This window comes from Struthio camelus, chromosome 3, assembly GCF_040807025.1.
Source record: "Struthio camelus isolate bStrCam1 chromosome 3, bStrCam1.hap1, whole genome shotgun sequence".
Lineage (NCBI taxonomy): Eukaryota > Metazoa > Chordata > Aves > Struthioniformes > Struthionidae > Struthio > Struthio camelus.
This window is the reverse complement of record NC_090944.1, coordinates 89,152,477-89,175,810: the sequence shown is the minus strand read 5'-3', so window position 1 is coordinate 89,175,810 and position 23,334 is coordinate 89,152,477. Positions and strand designations below refer to the sequence as shown.

Here is a 23,334-nt window from a genome sequence, read left to right as displayed (position 1 = left end):
CTTTGTGACAATTTTGTATGTGACTAGTACACGGCACTGAGAAGAAAATTAAAACCTGTTTGAAAATCTTTTTGCACCTTACAGCAATCATTTCGCTGCAGAGAATCTCTTACATGCTCCCTTCCTGATCAGATCAGGATCACTCATTCAACAAAACTCCTCTTAATGAAGAGAAGGCAAGTAAATCTACCATTTACCCTCTATTCAGAGAAACACGGCTGTGTGGCCAGCATTTCCCCTGCAACATTACTTTCTCAAGCTGGGCGACTGTCCCCTGTTCCTCCATGAAGCAAGCTCAGCCCAGGCAGCCATGTCCTTATTCTCCTACAAACAATGTTTCTGAAGGAGAACAGCCCTCTCTCAGCGAACTTGCACTTTCCCCAGCAAAACGTGGTGGAGCAAAACCCGCCCCACGAGCAGCCAAGGAGCGGAGGCACTAACACAGCATTGGGGCGAAGCAGCCCGCAGTCTGGATCCGCACCAGCGCCGAGCCTCGCACCGGGGTCGGGACAGACGGACTGACAGCCAGGACGGCATTTCTTCACGTAACCTTGCCTCCCCTCCCCTCCCAGACATACAAGTGAGTGTTTTACCTTCATGATGAGCTCAGGCTGCGGTAAAAGCCTCGATCGGGGCTGAGCGGCCGAGGCTGGACCTGGAATTTAAAACAAAGCACTGAGGCACCGCACCAGCCGCTCGCACCGGGCGGGGGAGGGGAGGGGAGGCCAGGATCGGGGCGGGAGGGGGGGGGGGAGGCCGGGCTCCTGCCGAAACTCCCCCTCGCCTCCCCCAGAGCCCCCCGCTTAGCCCGCTCCCCTCCCTCCCCGGCCACCGCTTCCCCTCCAGCTCCCGCACGCCGCGGCTTCCCCTACACTCGCTGCCATTGACGCCATTTCTGTCAGAGGAGGAGAAACTTGCCACAACAACAACCCACCCCCAGCCTCCCCGGCTGCCGCGGGGGGAGGCGGCCCCGGCTGCCTTCCCGGGGCGCTGCGCCCCCTCCGCGGGCACCGGCAGGAGGCCGGAGGGGCCCGAGCCCCGGGCAACCCCCCCCCCGCCTCCTTCCCCCCCCAACCCCCCGCTTTGCCGCGGGGCGCCGGAGAGGGGGAAGGAGGAGGGCGGCAGGGGAGGAGGGAGGCTCTTCCTCCATTGTACGAGGAAGAGGAGTGTTTGCCTGCGCCGTGGGGCAGGGAGGGTGTCGTCGGGGGCAGCCCCCCACCTTTCCCCTTCCCCCGCCACTCTCACGCTTTTGCAGGGGCTGCGGCTCCGGATCGCGGCGGCTTCCCCCCCCCCCCCCCCAAAAAAAAAATAAAGGAAAGCGCTGACTCCGCGGCAGGAGTTTCAGCAGCAACAGCCGCAACTCCCCAGCTCGGCGCAGCGGGTCGGGGGGGGGGGGAGGGACGCGGCGGAGGGGAAGAAAAGGAAGAAGAAGAAGAAAAGAAGGGAGTGGGAACGGGGAGGGAGGGAGGGGGGCGGGGAGAAAGGGGCCCGACCTGCTCAGCGGGGACACGGAGCCTCTGCGTGGAGGAGGGGGCTCCGGCCCCTGTCGGCAGGCGAAGGGGGCTGGAGGAGCCGCCGGTCCCTCCCGCACGCAGGCGGCACCCGATCCCCCTCCCCCCCGCCGGGTGTTTGGGGGGAGAGAGAGAGAGAAGAGAAGGAGGATCGGCGAGTCCCGCCGCAGTCTCGCTCCGAGGAGAAAAACAACCGCCCCCCTCCCCCCCGCACGCACGCCCGGCCGCCGCGGCCCGGCCCCGCGCCCCCCCCCCCCGCGCCCGCCGCCGCCGCCGCCCGGCGCCTCTTTCTCCGGCTCGTCGCTGTTACCTTTGTTCCGCGGCGCCCGCCCGCCCGCTGCTCCCCCTGACCCGAGGCGGGGGGGAGGGACGGGAACGGGGCGAAGCCTCCTCTCAGCTCCGGACCCCCCTCGCCCGGCCTCGGCCCCCGGTCAACGCTCCGGCAACGGCTCTGGTAGCGTCTGCTCCGTGCTGCGTGTGGCGGGGTCGATCCGTCCGGCTCGGACTCGGCGGTGGCGGCGGCGGCGGCGACGGCGGTGACTGCTCGGCTCGGAGCCTCTCGGTTCCCCCTCCCCCTCCCGCACCGACTGACTGACGGACGGACAGAAGGGCGGGAGGGAGACGGACACGCCCCTCTCCCCGCCTCCTCCATTGGGCTCCAGCCTGCAAAGCCCCTCCCTTCCCTCTGCCCCATTGGCTGCCGCCTCGGAAATACTGACGTCATTCTTCTCCAGTTCTATGGAAACTGAGAGTCGGCACCGAGAAGACTTATGGGTGCTGCTGCTTTCCCTCGCCGCTCACCAGGGCTCGAGAAGCGGTTTGGCACACGAGCCTGACTACATATCCCAGGACGCACCGCGGGAAGGGGCCGTGAGGGGACGGGGCCGAAGCCGAATGCTAATTAAACCGGGGGCGGAGCTGGCGCCTGCGCAGTGAGGCTCTGGTGGCGCATTTTCCCTCAAGAGGGGGGAAGGTGGCGCCTGGCGAAGCGGAAGGGGGCGGTGCTTCGAGCGTCGTTGGTGCTGCTGCTGCCGCCGCCGGCGCCACTCCTGGCGCGGGCCGCTCGGGGGAGCGGAGCGGAGCGTGGTGCGGCTCCGACTGGCGGCGAAGAGGAGGTGAGCGGCGGTTGCTGGGGCTGAGGCCGCGTGCGAGCGGCCGCCCGCGGCTGTCTCGCGCCGCCTTCGCCGACCGTTACTGGTGGGAGGCGGCTTCGCTGCCCGTGACCGGGTGTGTGGGGCGGCGGGGGAGGGGGGAGGAGAGCAGGCTGTGCTCGTCAGAGGAGCCGGCGCTTCCCACTCCCCTTTGGAGCGGGGCTCGGGGCGGTGAGGGCGAGCCCGGCTGGGAGGGGAGCGGCTCTCGCGGCCGCCCCGCCCAGGAGGGGCTGGCCGGTTGCCTGGAAGGGGCCGGGAAGGGGCTGTGAGCAGGGAGGGGGGCCGGAGCCGGCGGCTGCGGCCGCCGTGCGGGTTGGGCGGCGCCGGTGGCGTCGCGGGCTGCCTGAGCGGCCGAGGCGGGCGGCGCTTCCCTGCCCGGCGACTGAGCTCGGGCTGCCGGCCGCGCCGATCAGAAAATGGGGATGGACGGCGGGCAGGGGGAGCGAGGAGTCCTCAGCGCGCTCTCGACCGTGTCTTATCTAAAATGGCGCTGGTGGTGCTGAGCTGCCCACTCCTGGGTTGTGGGAGCGCTTCGGAGAGGTTCTGCAGCCTCCTTTGCGTTTACAGCGCTCGCATCAAACTCTGAAAAATGAACCGTGCCGCCTTTGTTGCGATTATGATGGGGGAGGGAGGGTTCACGCATCTGTTAGCAGGGTAACAACTTCATGTTCTTTGCGAAATGCGACTTTTAATCTGAGAAGCGATTCTGCAGTAGGCATGACTCTGGTCTCTGCTGGTTTGCTTTCTGTGTTTGGATCAGCTGATAACTTGCACTCTTTCTGTCTGTATGCTGCCACCACTTAAGTGTGGGGACTTCAGGAGGCTGGTTCTCTTCCTCTTGCTGCTGTGTCGTTGTTACTCAGTTGTACCGGGAGATATTGCTGAAATTGTGTTTCCATTTCAACACGATGTTCTAGCTGTTCTGGTGTTGCAGGGCTAAAGTGTTAAATTGCAGCCATGAAAAGACAGTAATTTAGCTGCTTTTTTTGAGGATGCCTTACAGCCATTGTTCAACCTGTGGGATGTTGCCTACTCTAAGTGCAATATGGTTTTGTTCAGTATCAGTCCAGGAAGTTCTAACAAGAACTCTTCTAGTTAGAATGAGAATGTGAGCTAGGATGACAAGCATCCTGTCCAAATCCCAGTTGGATTAGGAGCCTTGATAGCCTCTTCAATTCAGTGTGCATTCACAACAGTATCTGTTTATTCCTTCTGAAACAGACTTTCTCGCTCCTACTTCCCCCTGTGTTGGGGCTTTTTTCCTTGGTTACAATGAAACCAGTGTCCCAGTGAACCTCATTCTGTGATGAGGCTGATTTAAGAACTTTCTGGGTGGTTGGGTGTTTTTTTTCAGTGCAGTTCACTGCTCCTTTGGTGGCTCTGTTTTATTTTCTGTGCAATTGTGTTGTGAATGGAGCCCTTGAGATGAGGCAGCTTTTTTTAAAGAACCGTTTTCTGTTAGGTGTATATGTAGCCTGGAACACTTTGGTCATCTTGCTTATTTCACCAATTGGAGCTGAGGACAAGGGCAGAGAATATCCTGCGGAGTGGAAGGGATGGAGTGAGAAGCTGTTTATGAAGTTCAAAAGTGAAGATTTACTGTAAGTGCAACATAGGTCTAATGTTACTTGCCTCCTTTGGAAAGCTCCTATTTATGGATCACTGCTTCAGTAATTATCTCTAGTAGTTCCAACTTCTGGAAGCCCATACTGCTGTTCTTTTCTAGCATCTTGTGTGTTTTCAGTGAGATCATTAAAGATAAAGTATGTTGCAGTTCAAAAGACAGTTCTGTGGGTTCTGTCTCGTCACGGCGTGGATTGTGCCTATAGCAGCTGTTCTACAGTATGCTTATATGGAGCTGCTAGAAAAAATTCAAAGCTTTGTGTTAATTGACATGCAGGAAGTGTGTACAGTTTGAAAGAAAACTGAACTAAGCAAAATTGCCTTAACTGCCTTAATTTTCTGAATAAACCTACATGCAAGATTGCCCTTCCACCAATAAAGGCTTTATATTCCCTTTCATTTATTGTTGAAGTTCTTGCAGCTCTACTTTTTTGGGAGATGTTGACTGAGATCTTGTCTCAAATTTTCTTAAATGAGAGGACTTTTTGTAGCAGTGTAACTTTTATAGTAAGTTGATCAGCTGCCTAAGTGAAAAATCCTTAATATCAATAACTTCCTGTGGTGTGTTAAATGTAGGAATTTTCTGCAAAGAGCAGTGATGTTACTGCTCTCCGTCTTCTCTCATGCTTCATTATATTCTTGCTGATCAGCCTTTAAGCGTCTTCATTTACATATTTCATCAGGTGTCCTCTTTCTTATATAACTTTGGGGAGTTCTAGTCACTATTCTTTTTTGCTGTGTGTGTTAGACAAGTAGTTTTCTTATGAATGATTAGACTGTTGCTTTTTCCCTTAGCACAGGTTATCTACCATTTCATGTAGAGGTAGCATAGCAGCCTAGAAAAGCTTAGCTATGGTAATTTAAGCTAAGTCACCAACCATTATTTGTCTCTTAAAGTGTTTTTCCTTATGTCTGTCTTGAAAAGGAAGAAATCTAGGCCCTTGTAGGGAAAAGTGTCTGGCTAACTTTCTGTGGATAAGCAGTGTCTCAGAAACTAATATAGGAGACTTCTGTCAGTTTAGCACTAGAAGGCTGGGGATTTAGTGGTGTAATACCAGCCTATTTCAAGCTAGTTAAGGATCTTGAATGCTGTTTGCCTGTCCTACAGACAAGAAAGAAACCTTCTCATCCTCTGAGGGAAGAAGAAGAAGAATTTCAAGGTTTACTTTCAAGCAGTTTGTGTTGGGAAAGACTTCAGTCTTAGCATGCATTTAAGCATAAAAGCATTTACTGTGCATGCTCATTGTAGACTGCTTTTCTAGCTATGAGAAGCCTTGACAGAGAAGAAATTCCAACCTTAGCATCTCTCTCTTTAGCTCTGTGGGTAGCTAAACACTTCCACTTCTAAGCCAGCTGTGTGGCTTTTTGGTGATAATAGTCATAGGAGATGTGTTAACTTGGTTAGTGCCTCCTTCTGTCTTTCGCTACAAGTTTCTTTCTGGTCAAAATATCTGACGATGGACTGGGATAATCTTTTTGGTTGTCCTTCCTCACTGAAGAAGTTTGAGGCTTGCCCTTTAGGTATGAGGGTGCAGTTTCACAGCTGACTTCCTCAGTGGCAGTGCTGGCTCAAAAGCAGTTCCTGTCCCTTCAGTTATACCAATAAGATGACACAAAAAGAGTTGTGTTAAGCCTGACTTAGATTATGGTGTGGCCTGACAGTCAGTTGTGCTGGTACACCATGAGATGGAAGAGCTGTACCACTTATTGTGGCATTGCTGATGAAAACCTATGCAAAGCTTTCCCAAACGGCATGGTCTTATGAGTGTTTCTTGGGCAACTGTGCTTGCTTCAACAGCCTCTTGCCTCTGAAGTTGCAGTGTGGTTTCATGTAGTGAACCAAATGAAGGAACTGATCTAGACGTAAACTTGGAAAATAATTGTTCGTGTGAATTATTTCCCCAGTTTGGGCTGCTACAAATATTTATGGGGCAGGAGGGTGGGAATGGGAGTAGACAGGGACTGAATAAGCTGCCACTGAAAGGGAAAAGATGCTGAAATGCTGAGGAATGCCAGTTGGTCCAGGTGTCTTAAGAGGAAGCAGTGATCTTAATGCTAATCCTCTGAATTGTTGAGGGGAAACTACATTGCTGGATTATTTTGAGCAGGTGTGGAAGAGTTTAGCCCACTGGTGTTAACTGCTCCCTTTAATATAGCTATATTAAAAATGTCTCTGTCCATACTTAAAGATGTCACTTTAAAGCAGTTCTTGTGTTGGTAACTTATAATATCATTCAGTTGCTGCAGAGGGAAAAGTACATGCTTTCCAAGATGCTTGCTAAATAACTGAGAAATGATGCTGAAATAGCATGAGAAATTTTATGCTACTGCTGCAGTTCCTGTCTTAAAATGACATTAGAAGAATTGTTTTGAGCTGCTGCATCTGCAGTGCAGCAAGGAACGCTAGAGGTGAAAGGAGAGGAAAATCTATTACAGAAAACCGCCTGAAAAGGGTGGGGGGAAAAAAGCAAATATAGGTGCTAAGCTATGTGAGCTGGAAAACAATCAATTGATAACTGAAGTAGAAGGGAATGGATCCTAAAAGAGTCATAAGAGTATATGTAATATGGGAAATTGTGTAGAGATGTCTGGATGCTTATTAAAGGCAAGAAAGTAATATATTCCTGTTCTTCCTCCTAAAACAAGATTGAAGAATTCTTTGAAAAAACTCAAGCCAGTGTTCAACTTGCATGGATGCCTCAGAGCAGAAAATGTGCTGTACATCAAGACAACCTACCCTTTTGGTTAGGGAAAGCATCTGGGGAAGTCTAATTAGAGTGCCTATATGAGTTTTTGTATATGCCATCTCTCTTCAGTAGAGACTTATAGTGAGGCTTAATTGTTGTGAATGCTTCTCTTTAAAGACTTCTAATAGAAGTCAAAGTAAACCTTACAAGTCTAGGGGTTGGTTTAAACTATTTCTGGAAAACTTTAAGTCCTGTATTTAAAACATGCTTGCTGCTTGTCTAAATGACATTCAGCAAACTCTTGTGTAGTGAAGGTAGTAATCACCAAAGATGTCATATTCAAAGGAGTACTTGCACCTAGTCTAGAAGTTGGCTTAGTATTTCTGAATTGTATGATGATCTGTTTCATTACTTCTCTGATTCTTTGATCTCAGCAATGCTAATAATCCTTTTTTAACAGTGAACTACCTCTTATTAAATAAAGAAATGGATGGGATGGATGAAACATCTAAAAGAATCCTTCTAGAGCCGTACCAGTATTTACTTCAACTACCAGGCAAGTTTCCTGTTACTGAATTTCTTTTAATAAAAAATTGTTTTGTAGCCTCTTTGTCCTTAAAAAATATAAGCCAAGAAGTTTAATCTTTCTTGATTTGTGGGTTTAAGGGTAATTAAAAGTAACATTCTTCATTAGTTGTTCTCTGCTCCTCTTGGAAAACTAGCCTTTTTACTGAGACTGATTCAGAAGCTCTCAAGTCTGTCCATTCCAGAACAGATGGTCCTCCTTCAGTTACTGTAGCCCTTCATTTAGAGGAGCTGACCTGCTACTTATTAAAACTAATAGGAGCAAGTACTAAAGATTTGGTTCCCTTGAAGAATGAAACACAATGCTAAGCTTATCTGCTTGCTGTGCTTTGAGCTGTGTGGGGGGTGTGTGTATATGTGGGTTTTTTTAGCCTGCTGCTTTTGTGCAATTTGTTGCTGGTATGTGTAGAGCCAGGTTTCTTATGGCCAGTTCCACCTCTCCCTGGGTTGCCTCACTTGGGAGAGGATCAGCCAGTCCTTGTGTTGTGTTGGGCAATTAGCAATGCATTCAAATGAAGCTTTCCCTCTGAGGGCAATAGCAATTTTGGTAGAACTCGGGAGCCAGGTTGGTAGAGAACTACTGTGTAAGTATGTGTTTCAAAACCTCTTTGAGCAGATAGTTATGCTTTTACTTGTGCCCTTGAACAGGAAAGACCATATGAGCTGTCAGAGTGACTAGTTTTGTAGCAGTGATGGTGGAACTACTTTGTCGTTGTGGCTCTTACTTTATTGACTTCTGTCTTATACTGGTGGAGGTCAGGAAGGTAGAAAACATTGGTAGATATTGTTTTGGTCAGAATTATTTTCCTTAACATCTAACTAGGGGTAGAAGCCCTTCTGTCTGGACAAGTAGCATAAGAAACACTTGTAGTAGTAAGTGGCTCTCACACCTTTGCAACAAGACTTATATTAGCAGGGTAAGCCTTTAACTTGCTTATAATGAATTTCATTATTCACATCTACAAATACAGCAGAATCTGGTCAACATTAGTGATCACAGGTGACTTGGTATTTAGCACTACTTGAACTGAAAAATAGTAGAAGGAAAGAGTTGGCAGTAACGCTCCTTTTGAATGCCAGACAAAGTTTGCTTCCTGTTTCCTTGCAGTATTTTCCATGTGGGCACGTTAAACTGGATAATGATTTTGCTAGAATAATTCCCTGAGAATGAATCTGAGATCTCCTAGATACCTTTGGAGGAGTTGGACCTGAAGAAAAGCAAATACCTTTCTCTAATACTGTCCTTAAAGGTGGTGTTTGAGGTTCTTTAGTATAACAAAGGTATATCATTCTCTCTCTCTCCCTCTTTATCTACTAATTTTTAAAGGTATTGTAGCTACTTGGGAGGGGGTCGGGTGGGAAGAAGCTCAGCTTTCTAGTAGAAAATGGGAGATATAGTATTCTGACAAAAAAGCTTCCTTTGTCATAAGTGCTTGGCTGAAAGCTCTTCAGGTAGCATTTCATTTTAAATGATACCTCTAGGATATTTGTCTAACCTTTCTTCCTTGAATTTTGTGCTAAATTCCTGTAACTTGTTGTGAGTTCAATCCTCATCACTCTAACCCGATGTTTTTATTAAATTCCATCAGACCTTGTATCTATGGGCTAGTGCATGCATATTTTTCATGGTTATACAATGAAGTGCTTTGCTCAGTGACAGTGAAGATGTTTTATATCCTATACTCCTGAAGTGACTAAAGTCTCGTGTTAAAGTGGACAGATCAATGTGTTAATGCTTTGGGAAAGGGTGAAAGATACTATCCATTTCTTTCGGTGAAAAACTGATGGCATGATCCAAAAGGGAAAACTTCTAAGCCAAGCAGGTAAAAGTTGTGTGCCTGCAGCAGGCTTGCACTGAGTAACAGTGGAAGCAGTGAGGGTTCATGAAATCATATAGCTGGATTTTTACTGTTCTTAAAACACTGGCTTTTCACGAAAATCAGCTGTGCCAACTACAGAGTTAGGGGTCAATTACTTATGCAAACGTGGCCATCAGTATGAACACCAGTGTTTGGTGGAGGAGAAAGTAGGAAATATACTGGCTCTTTGTAATTACGGTGGAGCCCAGATGAGATGCCTGAGCTAATCTAACAAGCTTTTGCTGAAATAAGCATTTCCTTCCCTCCTCCTTATGCTCCTGGCAATGTTCTCCCGCTTCTTAACAAGTGCCAGTTTTCAGCTCACTAACCAAATGATTAGGTAGTAATGATCACCTAACTTGTTTTTAAAAAAAAAAAATACAGTGGAAAGGTTAATCAATTTCTGTCCTGTTAGTGAGCTGGCACAAGGGTGGGGACAAAGAGCTGTTTCTGTATTAATTAGCTTGTTATCTTGTCTAACTGCACCCTTACTAGACAAGAGCTGTGAAGGGCTTTCAGGCAAAGCTTGGCTGAGGGTCAAAGGTGTATGTGGCCCTAGAATAGTCTAGCAGCTTATCTTGTAAGGCTCTGTGAAAACAAACTTTCCAAATGGCTCAGTAGCTTACAAGAACTTGAAGGAATTGAGATATATGTCAAATTAACTTTATTGAAAAAAGGGATTGTGTAACTAGTTGATTAGCTGGTAAGCTTGGCTGGAAAATAAGTCTGCAAAAGCTCTGTAGTATAACACAAACTTTGATTATAAATATACTAAGGACTTATTCTTCAGTACAAGAGGAAGCTAGTCACTTTGCTTCTCATTAATGGGATGAGACCTAACGGTGAACACTCTTAAAGTTTAAACTTGTTTTTCATTGAATTCTGTAACTCTAGGATAGAGAAAGTATTTTGTATTATGTTGCTAAACAAACATTAGTTACCCTATTAGTTGCAAATAATAGTTACCCTATTAGCTGTCTTTTACAAACAGTATAGTGCTTAAGAAAGCATAGATCTCAAAAGAGTAATTTTCTTGTAAGATCTATACGTGGGCCATGAGATTGACTAGTCCAAGGGACAGAATACTGGACTGAATAGAACATTGCTATAAGCTGGTATGACAAAGTGCAATAAACAGGACTGACTTTCACAAATACCAATAATTTGGTCTATCTTAGCCTTATTCATTCATCTAGATGATGGAGAACCTCTTCTCTCAGTGCTGGAGTTAGCAGTGGTAGCTGGTTAAGCAGAGTTAAAGAGTATAAGGAGTTGAAGAGTATGAGGAGTTGCAGTGAAACTGAGGTGATCAACAGCTTGCTATTGAAGGGGGTAGCTCCAGATTCAAATCTGCCTCTGCCCTTCCCCATTCACTGTTCTGGTCTTGGTATGCCATTTGTTGGGCCTGTTTAGCTTGCTAAACAAAAGACTGGTTTTCTCTTTTCAGCTCTTCCTGCTGTGTTGATGAACTGCACCAGCTCACTGAAGGAGTTGAGAAGCAGTAGTAAGATTGAGTTGATGCTTCTCTTTGAATGATAGTAGTCTCCCTTAAACTTGCTAAAATACATTGTTCATGTCAATACCTACCTTTTTGCTCATTGTTGTGATGCATCTTCTAGAAAAGTGCACAACCAACAGATGCAGCTGTTCTTGAAGCAGTTTGCACAGAAGGGGGCCAAAGACTGCTGAGGACAGTGTATGTTTACTTAGCAATGGTAGTGATGCTCCATTTGTGGGGATCATGCCCTGTAGTACAACTATCCTGGCACATCAGAGGCCTTGACTCAAGCTGAATTCCTGTGGGGGAAGATGCAGCTCCACAGGTCTTAGGATGCCTGTGCCCCTTGCTGAAGCAGAGGGAAATGGTGGTCCCTGCCTGCAAGAGCTGTGTGGTGGTAGAAGAGCAGTGTCACTAAGCAAAGGAGCTGCAGGGGAGGGGGTTAGCAGACTGCATATTGTGAGAGGTAACAAAGTAGAATGACGGGATCTCCTGCAAGAACCTGCAGGTGCAAGAGCATGAACACCGACAGTACTGAAGGAGGAACAGACAGTCTGTGTTTATTGGGTTGGAGAACAGGCTCCCCCAATGCTGAAGACTAGAAGCTCATGACTTCTGGCACCAGGAGGAGGGCTCGTGTTCCTCCTGCAGATCTGCAGCTACGCTAATGGGTTCAGTGTTCTGGAAGAAAGAGCTTCCAGCAGCTTGCTAGCTGACAAAGCATCTGGACCAGAGTTACTGCAACAGCACCAGGAGAAAGCAGCAAGTGAAAAGTAGTGGAATGCTCCCTTCCGCAGGGGACAAACTCCCATCTGCTGACTTGACCTGCTGTCTGTGGAGGTCTGCTGCTCGCAGACAGATTGGAACTAGAATACTGCAGAGAGACTGAGGTTTGTCTGGTCCTCAAACTACTTACCGCTGTTGCTCTTTCACATGAGCCCCAGTGGATTCTGCTGGGGAGACCTGGAGCTTATTAAGCATGACTACGTGGCTCTTGGAGCAAGGGCATGGGAGACCAGGTGGTTTTCTCCAGATCCTACCAGTGATGAGGGAAGGACTTGAGGAAGAGTTGTTGGATCTTGCCTGTCAACAACTGGTTGGACAGCTGGTGTTGGCAACAGGGATTTGCATGGGTTTATGTTCATGGGACCCTCTGAGGATGGAGGACTACTAGGAAGAAGATGGGAATCCACCTATGTATGTGATGTAAAAGCATCATTGCTAATGAGCTGACTAACCTGGTGAGGAGAGCTTTAAAGCAGGAATGGCAGGGGATGGAGATGACTACCTTCAATCAAATAAAGAAATGGTGGGCTGGAAAGCAAAAGGTGTGGGCTGATGTGGGCAAGAGACCTTGTGACCAACGAAATGGGGTTGGGAAGGGAGCCCACTGTCCCCCACCGCTTTGAGGTAAAGTTATGAGGGGAAGCTGTCTCACTTGCGGACACCACAAGGCTGGGTGACTCCAGAGTGCCTATTCAAGAACGTGTGCACCATGGGGAGCAAACAGGAGGGTTTAGAAGTCTGTGCAGTTGCAGGGCTATGATCTCACTGATATCAGATAGGAGCTAGTTCACATGAGTAGTGCTGCAGAGAAGGAAACAGGCTCTCTTGTGGAAGGCAGGCTGGGACAGCAAGGAGGGGTAGTTTCTGCTTATGTAGAAGAGCAGCTAGACTGCATGGAGCTCTGCCTTGGGTCAGATAACAAGAGCTTATAGGTCAGGGTTAGAGGGTAGCATCAGCCATGTTTTTCTACAGTGGGTCTCTGCTACTGACAACCTGATCAGGAAGAAGTAGATAAGGCCTCCTTCAGACAACTGGACAGAGCCTTAGGTTCAGACCCTGGTCCTAGTGCAGGACTTGAACTGCTGGAAGAAGCAACACAGCTGGGTAAAAGTAATCTGGGAGGTTTCTGGAATGCATTGATGACAGCTTTGTAACACAGGTGACTGAGAAACCAATGAGGGGAAGGTGCTCTGCTGGACCTCATACTTAAGAAGAACTGGTTGGAGGTACAACAGCTGGGGACGACCTTGGCTGCTTGTGACCACAAGATCCCGTGGATCAGGTGGTCAGGATCATGTGAAGAGGGGAAAGGCAAAAAAGCAGGATAACAGTCCTGGACTTCAGGAGAGCACACTTCAGCCTGTTCAGGCACTTGCTTGAAGAATCCAAAGCAAGATGGTCTTGGAGAGAACAGGGCTTCAGGAGAGCTGACTGACTTTCAAGGCTCGTCTCTTCCAAGCTCTCGTCTCTTCCAAGCTCAGGATCAGTCCAGACTGACATGCAGGAAGTGAGACAAAGGTGGCAGGAGGCCTGTGTGGATGAATCAGGAGTTCCTGACTAAATTTGACATAAAGAAGTAGGACCCAGGAGGAATTCAGAGACAGTGTCTGACCATGCAGGCTTGGGGTTAGGAAAGCCAAACTCCATCTAGAGTTGAATCTAGTGAGGGATATAAAGGACAATAAGAAGGATTCCTACAAGCATTTCAGCAGCCGAAGGAAAGCTAGGGAAAATAAGGGCCTGCTGCTGAGTAGTGCAGGGGACCTGGTGACAGGACACAGAAAAGGCCAAGGTGCTCAGGGATGTCTTGACCTGTCTTTACTGGTAAGACTCGCCTTCAGGAATCCTGGGCCCCAGACTAGGTAAGTAGACAATGAGGTAGACTGAAACCTGACTGAACTTCTGGGCTCAAAGGGTTGTGATTAGCAGCATTGAAGTCCAGCTGGAGGCCAGTCACTAGCGGTATCCCCCAGGGTTCAATGCTGAGCACCATTAACACTTTCATTAATGGGTTGCATGAAGTGATAGAGTGCCCCCTCAGGAAGTCTGCAAAACTGGGAGGAGTGGCTGATAACACCAGATGGTTGTGCTGCTGTTTAGAGGGGCCTCAACTGGCTGGAGAAATGGCCAACAGGAACCTCATGAAGTTCAACAAAGGGAAGTGTAGAGCCCCCCTGGGGGGGAGGGGTGGAACACTATGCACTAGTATGGGCTGGGGGCTGGCCAGCTGGAAAGCAGCTTTGCAGAAAGGAACCTGGGGGTCCTGGTGGACAGCGAAGTAGACATGAGCCAGTGATGTGCACTTGCAGCAAAGAAGGCCAACAGCATCCTGGGCTGCATTAGGCAGAGCTTTGCCAGCAGGTCAAGGGAAGTGATCTGTTCCCTCTGCTCAGCAGTGATGAGGCCACACCTAGAGCGCTGGGTCCGGTGCTGCACTTCCCAGTACAAGGTCATGGGCATATCGGAGTGGGTCTGTTGAGGGGCCACAAAGATTAAGGGACCAGAGCATCTGTCATACAAGAGGAGGCTGAGAGAGCTGGAGTTCCTCAGCCTTGAAGAGGAGGCTCAGGGGAACCTTATCAAAGCGTATAGGTACCTGATGGGAGAGAGTAAAAACAGAGCCAGACTCTTGTCAGTGGTGCCCAGTGACAGGATGAGAGGCAATGGACAAACTGAAATACAGCAAACTCCACTTCAAATACTAACTGTAAGGATCACTGAACGCTGCTGCTGGTATACCCTTCTCCAAGGGTTCAATAAGTTATTAATGAATTTTAAAACAGCTTGAGAAAGAAGAAAGCTGAGTTGTGCTCTTACAGTGACTTAAACTGTCACAAGCAGCAGCCCTGTGTAAAGGTACAGACCTGCTTTTTGCTTATCTTTCAACAGTTAACAAATGCTGGTTGCAGTGTTCCTGCAGCTTTGCAGGGAGGCTGGATCAGGGAATTGTTGTGCTTAGCCCTAACCCATCAAAGGACAGAACTAAACATGAAAGTGTACAGTATAGCTTAACTTTCTTTTCCACCTAGTGTTACTGAAGAGGAAAATAAGCTTTCTATGGCTTGATTTGGGCAATAGTGGCAGTCTTCAGCAGATTAAGCAATGCGTTTAGCCTAACTTTGATAAAAGCTATCAAAGCTATGTCTATCACTAGCTCTGTCCAGTAGGTAGTTTCTGACTTTGGAAGCTAGACCACTGTACTCTCCTGTTTTATGACAGTTTACTCAGCATGACCAACAGAATAGTGATATGATAGTGATGAGTGGAGAAACTGAATAAATCTGGTAGTGTCAAATCTTTACTCCTGTTAATCTTGTCCCACTGTCTTGCCTAGTTTTGGGGGGCAGGTAATGGAGTGCTAGTGCATCTAGGCTTTTGAGAGCAGTATTACGGGCTTTTGCTCTTTTGCCATCATAGCATGGCTGTAAGCAAAAAACATGCATGCAGAGAAGTGCACTAATATCAAATAGACTTGGTAGGATTGACTTCAGAGCAGGACACTTTCTGCAGCAATACGTTTCTCTTAAGTGGCTCCCATAAGCAATTTGTACCTATAAGAACAAAGATGAATGCTTCACCATTGAGTTGATGGTTTTTTCTTTGAGTAGTCAGAGTCTAGACAGCCTTGATATTCAAGGTAGTCTTAACAATTCAGATACTGTCTGTACTAAGGAACTAAAATGCTAAATCTATTGTGCATGTTAATAGTCCATTTAGACTGCATACTAGTAGAGTTACCTGCCTCACAATGAAATAGCGCTGGTTGACAAGCTTTTGGAATGCTTGATGTTTTTTTGCTAAGAAATGCATTCAGAAAAAATAGCTGGCTAATGTTAAAGTTCTCTGTATCAATGTAACTTAGAAGTGAATAAACACCTGTAGATAAGGTATGCTTCCTTAGTTTGATATTATCTCTGAGAAGTTTTCTTTTATGGGTGTACTGACATATTGTTAATACTTAACCTGGCACGCCATGTAGTTTAGCAGATGTTTATAACTGAAGCTATATTCAGTACTCCTCAGCAGTCTGTCTTCTCCTCAGCTATAGCTCATATATATCTATATATTTTAATAAAACATTAAGTCTGTGATACAGCTGAACAAGGCATTTAAACCCTTGTCTATGCAGTATTGGTGGACACAAGTGTGTAGAGTCAAATCAGGGAACGGATCTAGCCAAAATCTGACCCAGCCATGGGGGGGGGGGGGGAGCCTGAATGTTAGTATTGGTCCAAATTCTTAGGATCTGGGGGAACTCTGGCTGTCAGAACAGGTCTAAAACTTGAATCAGTGTTGGTGCTTAGTTAACCTAAGAGGTTTTTGAACTTTTAGATAATGCTCTAATTTGTATTTAAAACTAATTTCAGCTCTGACTACCTGTATTAAAATGGGAACTCAAATGTATAAATATCTGGTTCTAAAATTTCTTTGACCTCTGTACGTGCTGTCCTGATAGAGAACAAGCTTGCTCAGAGAAGCTTAGGAAGAAATTGTGCTATTAAGGAGACAAAGCAACCCCTCCCTCCTGTGGAAAGCTATCAGTGTTTAAAACTGAGGACAGAAAACAAAAACTAAAAGTAGTTGATAAAGAACACAGTCAAAAGACTGATAAGATAGGAGCCAGAGGACGAGGCACATTGGGACAGAAACACCTTTCACAAGTCTTCCTAACAAAAAGGTAGTGGTGACATGAAGCAGTGGAAATCTCCCTGAGAACTGAGACAAGAAAAACTGAGGCCCTCTGAGTGGGGGAGGAAGTTAGTGCTGCTACTACAGAATCCTAAACTGCAAAACTAGCTAACCTGGTGGTCCTTTAATTAGAAAAGGAAACTTTCAGTTTAGTGTCTCTGGGGTATATCACTGCAAGTGAATCTACTGATGTTTATTCCTTGGTTCTGCATGTGCTGGTTGCACAGCAATAGAAAGAAATTTAAGGGGAAAAAGTCAAATACTGGAAATTCCTCAGTGCTTGGGGCAGGATGCCATCGTTAACATGAGTACTCATTTTGCAGAATCATTCTTAAGTTATCTCTCTAAACATTGAGAGGAATAATCTAAAACTCATTATGTAGGTTGCACTGCTTTGAGGTTTACGGCTGTTTTTATAGGCCTCATTGTGAACTATGTATGCAGGTGTTTCTCTGAACTTGTCCTGCAGTTAATCACAGATCTGCAAGGTAGCTGAGCTGCTTTAAAGCTCAGAGCAGTGTTGATCTCAGTGTGGGTAGGGGTTGATTGCTTAATACTTGATTTCATATTGATCATCAGTGAAGATGTCCTGAATAAATATCTGTCCATAGCCTGTACAGTTTATTAAAAGAAATGTTGCAATCAATTTATAGGCACATGGGTTAACTTGTATTTATGCCTTCAGGTAGAGTGTATGTGGAGTGAATAGTAATAGTTATTCTAATACTGAAGTTACTTTTTTGGTTCTGTCTTTCTTCTGAAATAGGTGATTGGCTAATTTCTGCTTTGGCTGAGAATCGAGCAAGTAGAACAAGTGTTATTCGGAGGTGGACTTCTGGGGTGCGAGATAAATGTCTGAATTCTTTGAACAGAAGGGGAGAGCTTTTTGAGTAAGATTTTTTTTTGGAGGAGTTAAATAGAAGCATGTCAAATCTCACTGTTCTCTTTTGTGAACTGTCAGTAGTTGGAGGGGAAGGATTGAAGAGTCCTACAGGAGAAGGATCTGAAAATTGACAGCAATAGATATTCAACAAGCGATATTATGTCTTCCACTAACAATGAATCAAGTTGAAACTTCTTGATATGTTAACAGACAAAGTCAACATGGGTGGCAAACTAGGGTTTAATTCAGTTACTAAGCTGATTCATACAGGTTACCAGCAGGCTGAAAATGATTTACTAATTAAACTGCCAAAAGCAAATAAAGCATGTATTTACGTGTAGCTATTAGCGATGTTTTTACATGGTACCATGAAATGTTTGAAACAGAAGCTGCTGACAATTGAAACATTTGCTTATATGATGAGAAAAGAAACTTCTTTTTACTATAATGCTTTATTTCTCCTTTCAAGTGAAATCTCAGTTGAAGAGATCATACAGATCAGCTTACTGATCTCAAATTGGTAGCTGTGAAGATGGAGAAATTGTTGTCCCTAATAATAGGCTTTTATCTGATTTTATGAATGCCTATAACAATATTTTTATTGTAGGTAAGCAAGTGAGAACCAAACTGTCACAGGCTTTTAATCACTGGCTGAATGTTCCAGAAGATAAAATACAGGTATTCACCAATCCTTTTTAAAGGACTGATCTTTCTTGAAAAACTAGAGATAAGTTTATGTAGTGAAAATGATCAGAAATTTTAAAAGCACCAATTATGGAATACATTAAGCTTTCAGGAAAACAAGTTTAGTGTGAAGCTTTGACTTGGGTGTAACACTAAGATTGCTGTGATTTCTTATGCAGAATAGCTATGTCATTTTAAGAGTTCAGCGTATTGAGTTGTAGATGAGCAACTACCATTGTAACCTACTTCTATTATTAATGCTGAATTATGACTTAGGATATAAACAGTTATTTTGTAAACTTCCCAAATGTAGTAGTTGAAGATAATCTCTTAAGAGTTTGATGCAACAATATCAAAGCTGATAAATCCTTTATAAACCATTTCTTGTTCTGGGTCTAAAACTGGACTTCTGGTCATAAGTTTAGACTCCTTATTTCCTAGTGAGAAGCACCAGGGCAGGATGTCCTTTTTCCCTTGTTTTAGTTATCTAACAAGACCTCTTGTTTTAGTTATCTTTACAAGGCAAATTGTTGTAATGTTTCCTTTCCCATGTATGCCTTTTGTGATGGAGCTCAGTATTTCATTCTTCAGGTCATCAAAGGACAAAAATAAGACCCTGTGTTTTCTAACCTGTATCTTGCCACACTTGTTATTGCTTTTGTGCATAACTGTACTAATCTCAATAACTTTAGGTTGTGGAAGTTTAGAGGACTACTTCTTGTCATCTTTTGGTCATATCACAACCTTTTTAGAGCTTACCTATGTTCTTGCTGTTTGATTCCACGGTTATGAAACTTCTTATTTTAAAAAACCTGCTATTCCCCCTAAAAATTCTGCTATTCCTTAATTGTACCAGAATAAGATGCATACTTAAATCTTCCATAAGAAGTTTTTTTTTTACTTTCAATCATTCTAGACAAGCTACGTGAAGACAGATGAAGTATAATTGAGGCTACTGTTCCTTGGCAGCCAAGTCGACTTTACTGTTGGCTGCCACCATTTCACTCTGCTCTGAGCCAAGTGGTCTTTTTTTACCACTTGCACTGTCTCTAGTGCTCCTCTTATGCTGCACTGAGACACTTCACCTTGCTGAGTTAGAGAATATCAGGTTTGTCAGGCTAACTGTCTTCTACCACCTTAATGCACTGAAGTGACAGCACAGGGTCATGTGAGTCTCAAAGCTATTGCAGTTAAGGTAGAAAGCTGTCTTCAGGTAAGACTGCAGCAGCCCCTGATTAGATAGGGTTGCATTATAAGAAAGCATAATGCTGCACTGATTCTTCAGCTTTCATTATAAAGACCAGTCTTTTCACTGCCTCAGACGACTTCTTGATCTCTTCTGGCAACTAAGCTTTTTCTGCTCTCTGAATCTCTTCTCTTCTTGCTTACAACTTTGAAGTATTTTTGACACCGTCTTTTCTTACGGAAGTTCACGAGATAATTTAAACATAGTCATGAAGTACTTCTAACTTTAATGAAGCCTTAAGTGTCTGGGAGCTGCAGAAGTTCATGAAACTGCAAGAGTAAAATGAAATAGGTTAACGAGAAAAATACAGTAGTAGGCTTGTACAAGGAATTCATAGAATGAATAAAAGAAAAATACAGGGGAACTTTCCTCATAGTACTGAGAATAATGTAATAAGCTATAATGAATATTCAGACAGGTAATATTACAAAGATGCTTTTAATAAGCACTATATCCTTTACGCAAAAGTCAATGGGCAACAATATTTCTTTACACGTCAAAGTAGGCCTCACTTCTAACTGATGGATAGACATTAATGCATCTTATAACTTGCTCTTTATGCAGTCGTGCATCTCCAGCAAACAATGCAGCTGCTGGGTTTTCACTTTTTAACCTTTGGGACTTTAGTGGCTTGCTGCTCAAGAAAGAGTGCTTGTGGCAGCTGAGTCTGTCTACTTTCTAAAGCACTGAGCCGATAAGGCCATGTTAGGTACTTGCTGCTATTTAAACATTGGTCTTGGTGTTTCAGAAGCCATTGTTTTAATGAATGACTCACTTGAGTGCAAAGCTTGTAGCTAGTAAGTATAATTCTATGTTGGCTTCAAAACTATATCTTAAATGTATTTTGCAGAGAGCTGATGCAGTACACAACTCTACATCTGTAACCTTATTTCCATTTAAAGAGGTGCTGAATATACCTGTTCCTTGGATAGGAACTGTGCAATTAAACCATAGATAATGAAGTATTTATTGAAGTGTCCTGTTTCAGAACAGTTACAGCTCACTGCTTCTGGTCAAATGTCATCAGCTCCATGCTTGATGTTGCGATTAGCTTTTTGAGTACCTCAGTTGGTCTTTGATATTGGCCTATCAGGGAGAAGTGTAAGGGTTTAAGAACCTTTCCAAAAGAAGTTATAGCTGTTGCCTTTCTGCCAAGAATTTTCTGGGTATTTCAGAGAATAGTTGATGTCTTAAGAGCTCAGTGCTAAAAATAACAGTTTGGGGAAAGAAGGATGAACGCTCTCCACGTAGCAAAACAAGGCCTACATGACAGATGTTTGTGGCTGATAACCTAACACACAAGAACTGACTTCAGGAGATCCCAGGTTAGCAAATCCAAACTCATAGAAAAAGTTGAGCAAAGAGGCAACACAATGTTGCAAATATCAACAGTTGCTGCATAGCTCCTAGACAGTCCCTCCTTTTAGAAGGATTGTAGCAGCAAGCAAAAGGAACAGCCAAGTATAAACAGGGGGAAGTTCACTTTGAATGGGAAAAGTCACAGAAGACAGTGTTATCCAGGACTTGCAGCAAGTTGGCTGGTAAAGAGAATCGTAAATCTGTACTGACAGCAAGAACAACAATGGATCTGAACGGGGAGCTCCAGTGACAGGATACTGCACTTCCAAATCTTACCAATTTTAAATAAGAGCTGGCAAAATTGGAAATTAAGTTTCACACTAACTCAGTCATTTTTCTCCTCTTGTAATAGGTTATCATTGAAGTGACAGAGATGTTGCACAATGCAAGCCTACTTGTGGATGATATTGAAGATAACTCAAAGCTGCGACGAGGCTTTCCAGTGGCACACAGTATCTATGGAATTCCATCAGTAATCAACTGTGCTAATTATGTGTATTTCCTTGGCTTAGAGAAGGTTTTAACCCTTGATCACCCAGATGCTGTTAAAGTTTTTACCCGTCAGCTACTGGAGCTCCATAAAGGTCAAGGCTTGGATATTTACTGGAGGGATACTTACACATGTCCTACGGAAGCTGAATATAAAGCTATGGTACTGCAAAAGACAGGTGGTCTATTTGGATTAGCTGTAGGCCTCATGCAGCTCTTTTCAAACTATAAAAAAGACTTAAAACCACTTCTTAACACACTTGGTCTCTTCTTCCAAATAAGGGATGACTATGCCAACTTGCACTCCAAAGAATATAGCGAGAACAAGAGTTTTTGTGAAGACTTAACTGAGGGCAAGTTCTCATTTCCAACTATTCATGCAATTTGGTCAAGACCTGAAAGTACTCAGGTGCAAAACATCTTACGTCAAAGGACAGAGAACATAGATATAAAAAAATACTGTGTTCATTATCTTGAAAACGTGGGTTCCTTTGAGTACACTCGGAATACACTGAAAGAGCTTGAATCTGAAGCCTATAAACAAATTGAATTACTTGGAGGAAACCCTGAGCTTGTAGCACTAGTTGAACACTTGAGCAAAATGTTTAAGGAAAATGAAAATTAGCATTTATTTAACTCCTGGGGACAAATAAAAACTGTTTTTAAATGAGGAAATTAACAAGACTGTTAGATGATGTGAAAGGTGAAATAAGTCTCAATTATTTCTCACTCTGCATTGCAGGAATTACTTTGCAAACACTTTGTGTGGTCACTGAGTACTGAAATACAACCTATTATCGCTACAGTCTTAACCGTAACTGCCTATGGATAGCTTTGTCAAAACAGATCTACTGCAACTGAACCGAGTCTTGAATATAAATATGATCTCCTTTATGCAATCAATGGCATTATTTCAGCCCTAGAACCCTCACAGGTTGTAATGTTTCTCTAACCAGGCTATTGTAGGTTTCTGGCTGAAATTCTGTATTAAATTAAATCTGTCTCACCTGAGTGGCTTGTGTGTTTTTAAACTGGGAGTTATAGTTAATTTGCAGGGCTAAGTAACAAAAGGAGACACTCACATCTTAATGCCTGCACAAATGTTGCCTAATATTTATAAATTTAGATTTGTGGAGAACAGATGCATCAACCTTACTATTGGGAATATCACATCCAGCTTCTGAGGATATTTTGGGGGGAATACAAATTAAAAGTAATATTTTATGTCAAAATGAAATTAATTCTTAGTTTGAAACAGTAGCTGGTAAAGACTTCCAGGTACCTTAGGGAAAAGAATTCATTGCATCAACAAAGCATACATTTGCCACTGATTCTAGCTCTGTAGCAAATAGCTTAGATTGTGTGGTTTTATATTTTTAAACTGTCAAATATGTTGTTACTCACATAGCATAGGATTTAAACCTATAAATTAGATTGTATATACATAAGAGCAACCAACAATGTAGTAAGTTGCCACTAGGCGTGGGGTGAGGTTCACTCTGCATAACTTTAAGGCACTGTAACTGAGGCAAATCTCTTTCCTCTCTGCTTATAATAGAGAAGCTGCTCTCAAAGATTTGATTCATGTTACATTCCTATTCTTAACTGCTCTCTGGATCCTCTATGGAGGGAAGGTTTCTAACTTTTGTCTAAAACAAGGTGCTGTACCTTGTTTTACAAGCAATAATGCCACTTTGGTGGTGTTGCTTATTGCTTAAAAATGAAGTAGCCTAGAACTGGAATGGAGAATTGGATTTCTGATTTTGGAGTGGGCCTGATTTAAAAACCTCTGCTTGTTTATGGAAGAAATGGAAATCTCTATATGAAGTTGAACAAAACATAAGCCAGAAAGATGTTTGTTTCTTCTTGGCTTGGCTGGCTTTAACCAGGCCCAGCTCCCTTAATCGTCGCAGCCACTCAAAGCCTTGCTCTGGTGTAGCAAGGTAATGGTTCAGAACAAAGGTGGGATTGGTGCTATTTGTGGTAGTGTTAACTCAAGTATACTCGTTTTAAAAAAAAAAAAAAAAAAAAAAAAAAAGGATCCGGAGGTGCTTGGCTTCTGCCAGTTGAAGGATAGTTTTATGTGTATGTTCATTTACTGCACCTGGAAAATGGGGATAGTCACTTTCTCAGCCCACTGAGGAAGCTAATTGAAAAAGGATCATCCTTGGGCAGCCTCAGGATTCTTCAAAAAGTGATTAACAACCATGGAAAAATTCAGAATGACTGCTTTTAGTCAGAGACATTATGTAGTTATGGGTGATTGGCTATCCCTTTTATCTGC

General features: G+C 44.6%; 2 protein-coding genes across 12 annotated transcripts in view; one reads left to right on the top strand and one right to left on the bottom strand.

The window, feature by feature from the left end:
• Positions 1-2,134, bottom strand: part of ARID4B (AT-rich interaction domain 4B) — a 95,701-nt gene extending 93,567 nt beyond the window's left edge. For 2 of the 4 annotated variants that reach the window (XM_068938983.1, XM_068938984.1), the window contains exons 1-2: positions 1,822-2,093; positions 594-655 (exon numbers count right to left, since the gene is read on the bottom strand). In XM_068938983.1, the coding sequence (XP_068795084.1) occupies positions 594-599 (6 nt within the window). In that variant the 5' untranslated portion in view covers positions 600-655; positions 1,822-2,093. Of the gene's footprint in view, positions 1-593; positions 656-1,493; positions 1,722-1,821 lie in introns of those variants that run through there. The other 2 variants (XM_068938981.1, XM_068938982.1) reach the window with 2 other exon arrangements.
• GGPS1 (geranylgeranyl diphosphate synthase 1) lies at positions 442-22,056 on the top strand. Of its 8 annotated transcripts, none has more exons than XM_068938987.1 (5): positions 2,940-3,202; positions 6,932-7,029; positions 7,433-7,528; positions 17,880-17,950; positions 20,914-22,056. In XM_068938987.1, the coding sequence occupies exons 1-5, from the start codon at positions 3,147-3,149 to the stop codon at positions 21,673-21,675; spliced, it is 1,083 nt and encodes a 360-aa protein (XP_068795088.1). In that variant the 5' UTR covers positions 2,940-3,146; the 3' UTR covers positions 21,676-22,056. The 8 variants fall into 8 exon arrangements, with proteins under 8 accessions (XP_068795089.1, XP_068795090.1, XP_068795093.1 ...); XM_068938986.1 differs by lacking the exon at positions 2,940-3,202 and adding an exon at positions 3,254-3,316; XM_068938988.1 differs by lacking the exons at positions 2,940-3,202; positions 6,932-7,029 and adding an exon at positions 442-580.
• The last annotated feature ends 1,278 nt before the right edge of the window (positions 22,057-23,334 follow it).

Bases quoted from the DNA above. Each gene is read 5' to 3' on its own strand.
- GGPS1 (XM_068938987.1), top strand. From the start codon at position 3,147: ATGGCGCTGGTGGTGCTGAGCTGCCCACTCCTGGGTTGTGGGAGCGCT. The intron at 3,203-6,931 runs GTTCTGCAGCCT...TCCTAAAACAAG, and splicing joins TGTGGGAGCGCTTCGGAGAG to ATTGAAGAATTCTTTGAAAA. The intron at 17,951-20,913 runs GTATTCACCAAT...CTCTTGTAATAG, and splicing joins TTCCAGAAGATAAAATACAG to GTTATCATTGAAGTGACAGA.